Source organism: Chionomys nivalis, chromosome 13 (assembly GCF_950005125.1).
Source record: "Chionomys nivalis chromosome 13, mChiNiv1.1, whole genome shotgun sequence".
In the NCBI taxonomy this organism is placed as follows: domain Eukaryota; kingdom Metazoa; phylum Chordata; class Mammalia; order Rodentia; family Cricetidae; genus Chionomys; species Chionomys nivalis.
The window spans coordinates 44,218,800-44,232,309 of record NC_080098.1 but is presented as its reverse complement, the minus strand read 5'-3'; the positions used below and the strand labels follow the sequence as shown (position 1 = coordinate 44,232,309).

General features: G+C 42.2%; 1 protein-coding gene across 3 annotated transcripts in view; it reads right to left on the bottom strand.

Moving 5' to 3' along the window:
* Positions 1 to 3,689: 3,689 nt before the first annotated feature.
* Dcdc2 (doublecortin domain containing 2) overlaps positions 3,690 to 13,510 on the bottom strand; it is a 188,351-nt gene continuing 178,530 nt past the window's right edge. For 2 of the 3 annotated variants that reach the window (XM_057787919.1, XM_057787920.1), the window contains exons 10-11: positions 11,380 to 11,682; positions 4,010 to 9,068 (exon numbers count right to left, since the gene is read on the bottom strand). In XM_057787919.1, coding sequence (XP_057643902.1) covers positions 8,964 to 9,068; positions 11,380 to 11,682 — 408 coding nt within the window. In that variant the 3' untranslated portion in view covers positions 4,010 to 8,963. Of the gene's footprint in view, positions 3,895 to 4,009; positions 9,069 to 11,379; positions 11,683 to 13,510 lie in introns of those variants that run through there. The other variant, XM_057787918.1, reaches the window with a different exon arrangement.

Genomic DNA, 13,510 nt, shown 5'->3' with positions numbered 1-13,510 from the left:
AAGGAACTAGTCCTTTGTTGAACATTACTGTCATTTTGATGCAACCAGTTAATCTAACAGGACATCCGCTTGGTTTCTTTGCTGTTTTGATAAGCCTTAAGACCTCACAATCCCGCATCCTTGTGGACTGGGAGAACAGTGGCCGTAGCTGCCATTTCCTCACTGTGATATTTTCTTGACACAGAAGGAGATGGCAGAATGACTTCCATACAGCCTTTTCTCCTTGGCAGCTCTTATTCTACAGCGCATGGGGATCAGGTGAAGGGTCAGCGGCTGCTAGTGACATCATTGTGCTTTTTTACCACTGCATGTGTTTATAGACACAGGGTACCCATTGTGTGGTCCACCTTGGCCAGGACTTCATCTGTCATTTGGTTCCTATATGCCCTTCTTTCTCTAAGAGATCATTATTGGAGTCCGGGGAGACGGCTCAGTGGTTAAAAGCATTGGCTGCTCTTTCAAAGGACCCAGGTTCAATTCCCATCCCTGACATGGCAGCTTACATCCATCTCTATCTATGGATAGATTATGGGTAGGTGTGAACCACCATGTTGATTCTGAGAACTGAATCAGGATCCTCTGTAAGAGCAGCAAATGTTCTTAGCCATTGAGCCACCTCTCCAGCCCCATTCTGTCAATTATAGACTTTGATAGCTTCTAACCTATCTTACCTTTTAAAAGACCACATTTGGAGGCTCAGAAGATGACTCAGCAGGTCAAGCAACTGCTAAAAATTCATTCCCCAGAACCAACATAAAAGTGAAAGGACACTCATTGGTGCACATATAAACTGGTACACACACACGCGCTCACACATGAATAAAGCTTTTACATTAACATGCTTTATAGAACATCTTTACATGTAACAAATCAGGACTCGCGGGAGTCACCCATACCAATAACTAACCTCATTTGGCTTCTGATGGCTCAGTGCTATTCTGGGATCCTGCCCTCCTCTCCGCTGCTTCAGGAGGCTGTTCTTCAAAGTATCTACTTGCTATCCAGCCTACAGACACAACCTATCTTTCTGTGAAATCCTGTGCCCCCTGAGCACTAATCGCCTTTATAAACAGTCTGTATTCTAAGCCCCAAACACCCCTATCTTAGACAGGAGAGTCATTTAAGTATGCCTGCATCCATATGTGTTTATCCCTTCCTCTGTAGTCTACCATGCCAATCTGGCATGACTACTTAGCTTTACTGATACAGATATTGACGGATATCAGGGTTCAGTGGGCACCTCCACAGAAGTCCTTCAAATTTTTTGAAGGACTTTGGGGTTGAGAGAAAGTCTTATTCTATAGTCAAAGTTAGATATAAACTTGGCCTCAACCTCATCTCAATCTTCTGCTTCTGTCTCCCAAATGCTGGGAGAAAGGAAATGAGCCACTACTCTTGGCTTCTTGCTTCAATTTTTAAGGCATATTCAAAGAAAGTTATCTAACACCATAGTCTTTCTTAGGCTTATGTTTCCCTATATGCCTCCAAATCCCAGGCACTCGGTACCAGCTAGTGGGAATGCTTCCCTTTCCATCCCCATGCTGTCATAGTCAACCAAAGGAGATGATCTGCAATGGCAGGCTACACCCTTTCAACCTCACATATCCCCAGAGGATGGAATATTGTTGCGTGGCCAGTAAGGTATAACTTCAGAAGCCCCCTCTGAAAATCTTCTTCCAAAGAAATACCCATGGTATCTGGGTTGCTCTATCTTAAGTTGAGCATTCTAGCTGCAGAACTGAGATGAACGTATTTACACAGATTTATGAAGGGACGTTCTTAAGAAGTGTGAGAGATGCAGGAATGGGAAGATGGAAGGAGACAAGGATATGGCCCAACCGCAGCTTTGGAGCAGTTCCACCAGCAGCTTTGGAGCAGTTCCACCTGAAGCAAGGTACTAAAGTATTGGCTTCCATGCCAGTCAGCCATTGGATGCAAGCAATAATGCAGAAATGAACCTCCTGGTCATTATAGTGTCCCTGGGACTGAAGAGAGGTGTCCAAACACTCAGTGCTCACAGAAGTTGGATGGATGCACCAGTCGATTAAAGGGAACTCGGGAGGGGCAAGCATTCCCAGACCTATTCACTGGACCATGAGTCAAAGAGTAGGAAAATTCTCAGAAACGATTTACAGTCCAATTGCAGACACAAGGATTTTCTATCAAAACTTCTTGTTCTCACTGCTGTGAAACATGCTGGTCCGTTTAAAGCCCCAAAAACATATGTCAAAAATGGGAGAAGCCAAAATGCAATTAGCAAGGCATTCAGCTGAAGGAGTTACAGCAAACACAGAAACAGAAGGAAATATTAGTGATAAGAACAGAGAATGGTAACAAAACAGAAAGCAAGTGGTACCCAAAATAAAAAAGTTTTCAAAACTGTATTAGAGCTAATATTTATCTCAGCTGGCAGAGTGCTTGCCTAACATGCAGGAAGCTGTGGGTTTAACCCCAACATCATATAAAGTGGTCAGGATGGCACAGCCTTGTAGTCCCCGGGATTAGCAATTGGTGCCATGGGCCAGGGTAGACAACATGGGAGTAGAACTATGTTTTCCAAGAACAGAACATTCGACTTTGAGGAACCAAGATGCCTAGTCAAAAGCTGTACTCAGAGGTCTGGAGTTCCCGGGGGAGACCTGGCTAGCAGTCACCATTGCAGAAGTCACGGCACATAAGGAGTTGTGGACGTTATGAACGTGATTGCTCAGGGAGACCTCAGGCGGTCAAAGGAAAGGATGAGAAGCCAGCAAATGAGCAGAGAACTAGGAGAAGCAGGACAATCCTAATGTTTATCCTTAGCCCAAAGGAGCAACCTGAGCAAACACATGTGAAGACTCAGCAGGTAAGGGCAGCTGCTGACCTCTGACTGACCCAGAACCCATGAGGTAGGAGAGAAACCCAACTCCCGCATGTTGTCTCCTGGCCTCCACGGCAATGGGGGAGCGAGTATTTTAAAATAAAATTCAAAGAAACAATGATAACCAAGTAGAGTAACTTACACCTGTGGTCCCAGCACGGAGGGCTGAGGCGAGAGAATAGTTGTGGATTTGTAACCAGCCTGGGCTGCACAGTAAGTTTCAGGCCAGTAAGGATGACAGAGTGTGAGGTCCTGTTTCCAGCGAATGTAGCAACAGCAAAACCAAGACTGAGAGACGGCTCTGCAATAAGGATCCGGATTCAGTCCCCAGCCCATCGGCTCACAACCACAAGTAACTCTAGCTCCAGGGAGTCTGATGGCTTCTTCTTCTTGCCACCCCAAGGTGCCTGCACACATGGCACACACTCGGAGAGACACATACATAGAAACAAAATAATGAAGCCCAATGAATAAATAACAAATGAGACACTGAGCAGTGGAAACCAGAGATTGTCGCCTCATGGAGTTTTAAACTTACTGTCTTGCTTTTTTCTCTTGCATTTTCATGTCACTTTTCTTGCTACCAAACCAATGCATTTGTTAGATCTACCAGAAGCGCCAGGCATTCCTGTATCATTTGTCTTCTTAATGGAAGATTGAGTTTGACTACCAGCACATTGGAGAGACTGTGTAACAATTTAATAGACTCAAGCCCCATTAGAGGAGGAAAAAAACTCCACTCGGAAGCTTGTGAGAGAGCTGTGTTTATTCTCATAAACAAGTATAGCAGCAGACACACGCAAGCAATGTTGCAGTGCCTTATGGAGCTTCTATTGGTGTCAGCTGTGGGGAGTTTCTGACGTTGATGAACGATGTCTGCAAAGTGGCCTGCCTCTGGTAGTTTAGACACCTGCTTCCTGGTGGAGTTTGCTGTTCTGCTTCAGGGGGATGACCACGGTGAGTTAATGTGTCCGAGAGGTGCTTAAGTACAAGCTCTGTGCTCATAGGGATGTGCTTAACTGTCTGTTTCTTAGCTGTGGAGGGGAAAACAAAACTATGTAAGAGGAAGCAGTGAACAGTCACACAACATGAATTTAAATGAAACTCTTTGTAAAATTATACATTTATTTCTGTGATTGTCTGTATACAAAATACATGTCATGAGTGTCACAAAACCTCTGAGCTTATGCATCTCTAAAGATATTCCATAAAATAAAGAAATAACAATTTTAATAGATCTAAATTTTTATCAAATAGACATGCATATGGAATTGTAAAAAATTACATGATGAAGCTTAATGTCTATTCTATATACAAACAGAAGTAACCTCTACTGAGCTGAATGCCTATGTAAGTCTGTGTATCTGTTGTGTGTCTGGAAAATGCTACAAAAGGGATTCACACATAAAATAGTAACAACCCATCATATGGAAATGCTGAACATGCATGGTAACTGTATAAAACACCCAGGTACTCACAGGATGGGTGAGTACACAAGCATTTTAGAATGTGCTCTGATACAGAAATGAAAGCTACATCTCATAATTTGATCAAAACACATACTTTTCCTGACATAAAGACATTCTAAATATAATAAATGCTACAGAAATAATGAGCTTAATTTAATCTTTAGAAAGTGCATTAAAAATTACCCATTACTATGTGCATGTTAGCAATTTAAGATGCAAGGGAAACACAAAAGCAACAGAGCTTCCTGCAATCTTCTAAAGTTGATCACAATCACTCCCATTTTTTTTTTTTGACAAAAACTGAAACAGTCAATTAAACCAGGCATTTCAAGCTGATAAACCTGCACAGAATTCATTTGGTCCCATTCACAGAGCGAAGCTAGGTAGCCATTGCCTTGGAAGGCCATAGCCCACTAGTCCCCACTGGCTTTTATAAGTGCCTTTTTTCTTCATTATTTTTAATTCTTTCCTAATTCCAGATATCCTACAAGTGTTATGACTATTCAAAAACAACAATTTACTTCCTTCTCAGCATATAGGGACATTCTTCCGTTCCCTCCCTGTCTTTCAGACTTCATTGGGTAAAACATACAATGCAAAAGCCAGACCTGTGAACGTGACAATGACAAGGAACTCCAGGGGTCTCTGGATGAAAAACCAGACTAAGCTTCAGGAACTGGTGACACTGTGTACCTGGTTTCTGGACACAAGCAGGAGTCCTGGATTTTCTCCCTGCCCCCACCTCCCATAGTCCACATAGTATTGTAGGAGGCTGCACAAACCATAGACTGTCATCAGTTCAGGAAACAAGATACACAACTCTAATTTTTAGACTGTGACTGAAACTAATTTTAGCATCCCTTCCTTTTTTGTTTTAGACAGGTCTCCCACAGCTCAGACTGGCCTGCAACTCACTATGTAGCTGAGAATGACCTTGAACCTCAGATCCCTCTGCCTCCACATCTAGAGCACTGGGGTAACGGGTATGTGCCACCATGCCTAGTTTAAATGATGCTGGCACCTTTCATATTTGGGGAAAATATCGTATGTCTTGGTTTCAGTAGAGCGATATTAAAACACCATGACAACAGTATCCTCTCAATATTTGCTCCTGGATTGTTGGCATCACTCCTCCCCACAGGAGAGACTTGTTGAACAAGCATCAGTGAGGAGGTCCTTCCCAATGTCTGCAAGGGCACGGCTGCACCGGTGGAAGTACTGATAAGGATGTACAGTGTGCTCTCTGTTCTGATTGGCACCCGTTAAGATGAGGACCTTTCCACTCAGCGATTAATTTACCTTTTGACTTTGCTTTTGCTACTTTAACAACAACAAAAGTACAGAATAGAGTCTTCAGAAGACATGTTGAACACGTTGAATTGCCTTCTGGTAGCATGATGAACACACCTGATTTTCCTGCAGAGGCAAGTTCAGCTTTAGTGGGCAGGTAGCTGGTTGGTCAGTTGGTTTTTAAGACAGGGTTTCAAGTTGCATAGGTTAGCCCCAAATACGCTATGTAGTCAAGGGTGACTTTTTAATTCTTAATTCTACTTCCAGTTCCCAAGATGTGAGATTACAGGTGTCAGCCACGTGTGCCTCACTACAGTAAAGTTTTAAGCACAATGATCTCTGAATTAGTGAAATTCATCCTCTGTGTATAAGGAAGGATGTCTCAAGAAAACAATGTGTTTACATTTATTTATTTAGCTATGGGAAGTGGGCAAGCTTTGTGTATGTAACAGCCAGTGTAGGGCATCACGCTAGGTAACAAGCACCTTATCTGCTGAGTCATTTTGCTAGCTTCTAAAGAAAAGTTTGTGGTTTCTGAGTTTGGTGCCCCACCCTAGGACAGACAGCAAGAAATGTATCAGTGTCGCCTCACAGGTTTGCACCCACGGAGACATGTGGCTGATTCTAGGCCACACCACACGGCGTGGTGTGTGTTTGGACACCACAGCTAGAATTAACCCTTTCAGAATAAAACTGGAGGCATGACTATATCATGATCTTCCTATGAGTCTGGCATTTTGACATTGAAATAAAATGCAATGAAAACATCCTAAATAACAAGTCTCCTCAAGACCCTAGGAAAACACAGTGAGTCGGGGGCTGCCCTGTAAAATAGTAACAGGAAGGTGATGGGCAGGCAGTAACGGCTTCCAGATGCCAAGCATGTAACACACCCCTCACCTGAAGGTGACATCACTCAAAGTCACGTCTACTCAAGTGCAAAACTTCCAATGTTCCAATTCCACCAGCAAACCAGTGATCATAAGTGTCTTTAAAATTGAAATACAGCTAAGACATCAGTGATATAAAATTAAAACTAAGAAACTGCAAAAAGCTGACACCTCAAAGCAATACACTGGATATATATCCAAGTGCCCTCTGTACAAGTCATGCATGACCCTTCACCAAGAATTCATTCATATGCTCAATGCAAGCCTCCCAAATCTGTCAGGAAGTCTCACTTATTTGTGGACTTAACCTATCATAGGTGCCCAATTCCCATAGAGGAGACTGTCACTTTTGACAGGTGAACTGACCTTCAACTTTTGTTAAGGTCACCTTCAGAGTTATGCCTACAGTTTTAATTCCCAATGAATAATCGATTATTTGGTTAGGCAACATATGGAGATAATTTTTACTTGGTTTCCAGGTATTAAAATATATGCACAGGAGAAAATGATCTCCCCATTTATTTCAACACTTTATGACTGTTATTATGCCTGTAACCGTCTTGAAATGTTCTTTAAATCTCAAAGTTTATTTTTCATGTAAAATATCAGTGTTGTGCCTCATTAAGAAAGCTGTCAAGAGGGCCCCTGGATCCTAAGCATCAGAGTAAAATGGAAAAAAGGTGGGAACAAAGAGTAATGCTCTGTTAAGGAAAAATGTCCTTCACTGAGAAAGAGAATCAGTCTGAGAGTTAGTTAAATGTCTTATGTTCAACTTTTACAAAGTATTTGAAACCTCAGCCCCCAGTGTTTCACATCAGAAGGCTGGCTTCTCTGATTTCCTGCTGGCCGTCCATGTGTGCTGTACGGTCACATTTGGGAAAGTAAGCCCATACAGAGAAAGCACAGCCCAGATTGTGCCCCAGTTAAAATCCATCCTCCCAGATTCGCAGCTCTGTGTCATGATCTCCCTCAAACACTGTGACATCATAGGCTCTGTTCGCATTTTCTATTTACAGAAAAATCAAAATAGCTTTTGAGGGAACATGTACCCATTTTCTATATTACTTTAGTATATATAACTCGCAACTATTTTGATCCCAGATGGATGGTTGTGAAATCTGGAGGGAAAATGATCTCTTAGACTTACAATAGTAATGGATCTTACAAAAGCACTAGATGTTAAAATTTTCCAGTTTAAATTTTCTATGAGTAAAAATATATTCTTTAAAATGAGAAATATGTGATATTTCTATATTTAGGGAAGAGGTGCATCATCTCTACTGTGATCATCAAACTAATGCAATTATATTTTCCTTTATCTATACCTAATAAGTTAAAAACACATTAATTTAGTCCATCCACAAACTGAAATCAGGTGCTATGGGAAAATTTTAAGTTTTTTCGCCAATTCCATCAGACAGAATATAAATTTATAGAAAAGAATCTGCTTGAAATGAAAAAAAGGCTAAACATAAACATCTTTTTGTAAGTCTAAAAGGTTAGGAGATGGATGGATGGATGGATGGACATAATAACCCTATGCAACCATGGCAACCCTGACAGAATAATAGCAAAAAGCAAAGGAACTGGGTAGTTAGAAACTCTTCTTTTTGCTGTTTCCTATTCTATTTCCTGGTGTTTATTAAAACATTCTTTTTTGAAGTAATGGAAAGAATTCAATCTTCACTAATATTGAGTTTCCAACAGTACATAGGCGGGGGAGACGGTTTGTTCCTGGTACAGACAGACCAGATTAGGGAAAGTCACAGGATTCCCACATCTCACTCTCTGGTTCTTGCCTGAGAGTGTGCCTCAGCAGGCACACCTGATGTCAATTGCCAGTGCCCTGGAGAAGCAGTTCCAAGCCCCAGAAGACAGCTTGAACTGTGATCTGACTTTGTCTGAGGGGGACCTTGGATAAAGGAAGAAAGGAATGTCAACAGCTTCAGAGTGTTTGGATCTATTGCCATCTCCAAATCATCTCTAAAACTAAACTGCAATTTGTCCATTCAACAGTTTATTCCTTTGAGAACATAATACATGCTTTCCTATCACCAATTCTTTAAAAGTCTACACTTTCCTAGATAAATGCTTTAGAACAAGCTGCCAATACTCTTGCTTCCAAGTCTATAGTAAAGTATCTAATGGAAGGTAGCCCTTGTCTTTCTTCCTTACAAACACAGGTAGTTAACTGTCTTAAGGTACAAATCCCTCTCTCTCTTTTATTTGATTCTTCTAAAGGAATTTTTTAAACATCTGACATAAACATAAGTCATTCTGCTTTGAGCTACAAATTACCTAACCTTCCTTCCATTTAGCTTCTATTTTTAAAATTCAGCAGGTGGTGCGCCACCATATTGCCACATCCTGCCTAACAGAGAGGCCGTGTTCATTATTCAAGTATTACAGCCCTGCATGATCTTACATCCCATGTATTTCCTGCTCTAAAACCATCTATGCCACAGCAGAAGAGTCCTTGTTCTGTTCATTCTCGTCATTTTCTTGAGGGCTGGTGACTGTCACTTCTGGTCTTGGTGGTCTTCCAGCATCTAAGTCAGCCTGGAAGAAAAACAGAACAAAACAAAGATAATTAGCTCTTTGCTTTATGAGGATAATAAAGCTCACATAGATGTCCCATTTAAGCATTAAGTATTCAACTCTAAGACATTTCTTTGGTTCTCTTGTTTTTAGTCAGTCGTTTCCCCTGCTTGCTACTTTCAGCCCTTTGGCTGGACTGACACCTCAGGTGACCATACTCCAATAGTTATAATCCCAGCACTCAAGAGGTAGAGGCAGAAGAAGAGGAGTTAAAAGACGCCCTCAAGTGCATAGCAGGTTTGAGTCCAGCCTGACTCGAGAGGCTGAAACGATAACTCGGTGGATGAAAGCACAGCACCATCTCTCTCTCCTCTCCTCTCCTCTCCTCTCCTCTCCTCTCCTCTCCTCTCCTCTCCCCTCCCCTCCCCTCCCCTCCCCTCCCCTCCCCTCCCCTCCCCTCCCCTCCCCTCCCCTCCCCTCCCCTCCCCTCCCCTCCCCTCCCCTCCCCTCCCCTCCCCTCCCCTCCCCTCCCCTCCCCTCCCCTCCCCTCCCCTCCCCTCCCCTCCCCTCCTGTATATGCTTGTGTGTATATATGCACTTATATGTATTTAGGTATGTACCTATATATGTTTCCAGGCCATCATTTTATTTCACATTGCCTCCTCATGAAGTATCTCAAATGGAATCATACATAAAGTATAAACTGATAGTCTCAATAGATGACAGTTGCTGCTGTGTGTTTGGCCCCTATTTCCTGCTGTTTCCTGCCGTCTCAGTTGCTATTGTGTAACTGTCATCTTGTTTTTGCTATTTTTATTTGTTACATTACATAAGAACTGTTAGATATGACAAAATGTTACATGCAAACTGAAATTTTAGTCATTGTGAGTAAATAATTGTTTTATAAAAGTGAATTGTTAACTTCTACTTTACAGTACATATATGTTTAGTTTTTAAATTGATTTATTTAATTGAAAAATATATGTTTATGATATAACATATAATGTCCTAAAATACATGTGTATTATGGAAAAGCTAACTTGGACTCATTAACCTCTGCATTGCCTCACAGTTTCCTTCTCTGTCGGTAGGACTAGGAACACTCCTCTAGCATAAGCACATGGTGTTAGGGATAGTCACTATGCTGGACAACACAGCTCCAGAACTTATTCCTCAGAGTGGAAATGTTCTGTTCTTTAGCCCACATCTCCCCAGACCCAACCCGTAGTTCCCAGTAACCCGCATTCTACCCTCTGCTTCTATAAATGAAGATTTTTACACACGGGAGCTCATGCAGTATTTGTGTCAGGTTTGCTTCACCTAACACAATGCCCTCTGACCTTATTCTACGTAGTTGAAAATTACAGGAAGACTTTCACAAACCATGCATCTTGTCAAGTCTAACTAGGTCACATACTGAATTTAGCTAAACCCCTGGAAGACTGCACACCAGGGTCTTCCTACGGAGCCCCATGTAGAACATGTTGCACTTTGACTTCATGTTGTACGCTTCCATCAGAGACTAAACAGCAGAGAGCTTTGTGAACCCACTATTGCTGCTTTATACACAGCCAGGAGGACTGACTGAGCTCCGTCTGAGGAACTGTGTCCTGCGTCTTACACAGGCACACTGTGAAAACCTCACCTTGAGTGAAGATGAAATGTGAGGTATGCCAAGTGTTTTCCTTCAGGTGGCAAAGATGCTGTGTAGAAGTGTACAGAAGAACACAGGTAGTTTCGGACTGACTGTTGAAGCTTGGCATGGAAACACTGCACTACTCGGCTGTTAAACTTTCTCCTGTGCTTTGCTACAGTAAGCAAACCAGTACCCAGTATGCATGTGTGTGCTTGATAAATCTATTTAATGTGGGCTAAACGACTAGACTTTAATTTCTCTAAAGAACAAAGAAGTCCTGGTAATGGCCATGGTGTTCTTTATATTAGTTCAAGGTCTCACTGAGCTAGCTTGTTCTTCTCTGGTCTTACCTTGGTGGGTGAGTGGGTGGTGGGTGGGTAGCAAGGGAATGGATAGATGGACACAGTGAAAGAATGGGTAGGTAGGTGAGTGCATAGGTGGGTGGGGAGAGGAATGGGTACATGAATGGGTATACAGAGGACAGAATAAGAAACACATATACATGGCAGTACTTGATAACTGATTAGAATAAGTAAAAATTGAAATTAATTAAACGGTGTTCAGTGTTTCTTATGCTACCATAAGGAGTTTTGCTGCAGATCCAAGTATTTGGCTAATTTCCTAAGCAAGTTCATGTGTGTGCAAGCATGTGTGCACAACTATTTATGTACAAGGAAGCCAAAATAATAGAAGTACCTCATCTTGTCCACTATTGTCTCCTTCGGCTTTTCCTTCCTCGTCCACTGTTGGCTGAAGCTCCTCAGGAACCTGGTCCAGTTCTTCGCCATTCTCCTCATCAGTGGCACCATTTACCCTAGAGGGACTGGCCTTCTTCTCTCCGTGGTCTGGGATTTCATCCTCTTGCTTAGGGCCATCAGCAGCCTCACTATCCCCTCCATCTTCAGTTTCACCATTCATTGCTGAAAAGTCTTCTTTCTGCCTGACATCTTTGTTTGTTTTCTCTCCATCTTCTTCCTCGTCAACTATTTCTGCCGGCCTCTTACAAAGCAAAAGAGACAATGGGTAAAAGAAGCGTGACAGCGTGACAGGGCTCCTCCATTACAGACTACAGAATTGTGTATCACAGCTGCACTGATCCATAGGGTACCCAGTGTCTACATTCACAGAGCAGCTGCCCTTAAAATCTTCACTGGAGGAGCCTGTAAATCTGGGATTATCCCATTTTACAGATAAGAAAACTAAAGCATGGAGGAGCCAAAATCTGAACTAAGCTATGGTTGCAGCACATAATCCACATGGCAAACAAGAAATCAAACATCAGGGTCCTGGGGAAATGTCTGTTTTTATAATGTCTGAACCAGAGGAGCAAGTCGGATCAGAGCCTTCATTCTGTGGGGATTGTCAACCCAACCTACAGGGGAAGGGATAAGCTGAACTTTCTAATGTGAAACATGGATAGGTTTCCATATAATGCCTCAGAGTTGATAATTTATCTCTAGATACAAAATTTAAAATTTTATAAACTTAAATTAAGCATACATACTACTAGTAATACCCAATTCCTATCAAAAACTTATTTTTCTACTTCAAGTTTGGTTATATGATATTAAACATGTAGGGGAAAAAAGGTTAAAAAAATGCAGTGTTCTTTAGGGACTGGAAAAACTACAGCAGGTGTCATCATGCAGACTCAGCATAAAGACGCAGGTCAAACATCAGCACTCAGCTTTAACTGCCTTGAGTGTTCCACCCAGGAGGAAATCCATAGGAGGCAAACACCAGGTAGAAAGTGGAGCAGGGGAGGATGCAGCGCCAGTGCCACGGGATGAACAAAATTCCAATCTCCATTGGAGACTTAGCAGCTTCCATGGCCTCACCACATCCTCATCTCACCTCTCTCCAAAGCAAACAAACAGAGGCGCACAGCCTTGAAGATAGGAGGAGGCATTTGGGCTATCATCAAACAACAGAGAGCCTAATGTAGTGGCATGTACCTATAATCCCAGTACTTAGGAAGTAGAGGCAGGGGGTCTCTAAAAGTTTCAGGCCAGCTGGACCTACATAACAAGTTCCAGGCCATTCAGGGCTAATATAGCAAGACCTGACTCAGAAAACATAAAACAAGACAAAAACAACAATAACAAAAAAAAGAGGATACATCACATGTTAAAATTATTGTCTCTATATATTAATAATAATCAATTGTGAGAGGAAATTACCAAAACAATTCCATGTATAAAAGCATTAAAAAGAATAAAATGTTTACAAATTAAATAAACCAAAGATAGAAAACTTGTGCATTATGAAAACCATGATAAAAGTTAGAAACCGGGCTCAAAGATACTAAAGACGATGAGTGTGTTCCACACTCAGTTTAGAACACTTGAGCTCAAGAGAGCAATGCCTCCCAACAGGAGCTACAGAGTCAGAGAGCGCTTACCAGTGCAAAAGCCAGCACAGAAGTCCCACGTGGTACATTTCTTGTCCCTGTCATATGAGTAACAAAAATACTGACCCACCCAGTGCCCACAGTACCATGTAGCAGGAGACCAAGCTGGGTGAGTGTGGAGCCCAGGAAGTCTGGGCCAAAGTCCTTAAGCAAAAATCACAAACTGAGGCTGTATCCCTCCACCCCCCACCCCCCCCAAACACTTTAATGCCCCCAGGGGATTTTCACGTGTCCTTCTAGTGGCCAAGGAAAGGGACATCTGCACCATGTTTCACTGATTGCACTGTTTAAAGAATTAGCAATCTTAAAAACCAAACATTTCTGTGCCTTTACAAGAGCCCACTGGTATGATCTAGAGGGTGAACATTGTAAGGACTGGGCAGAGTTTAGAAGAAGTATTGGACAGAGACACTACTG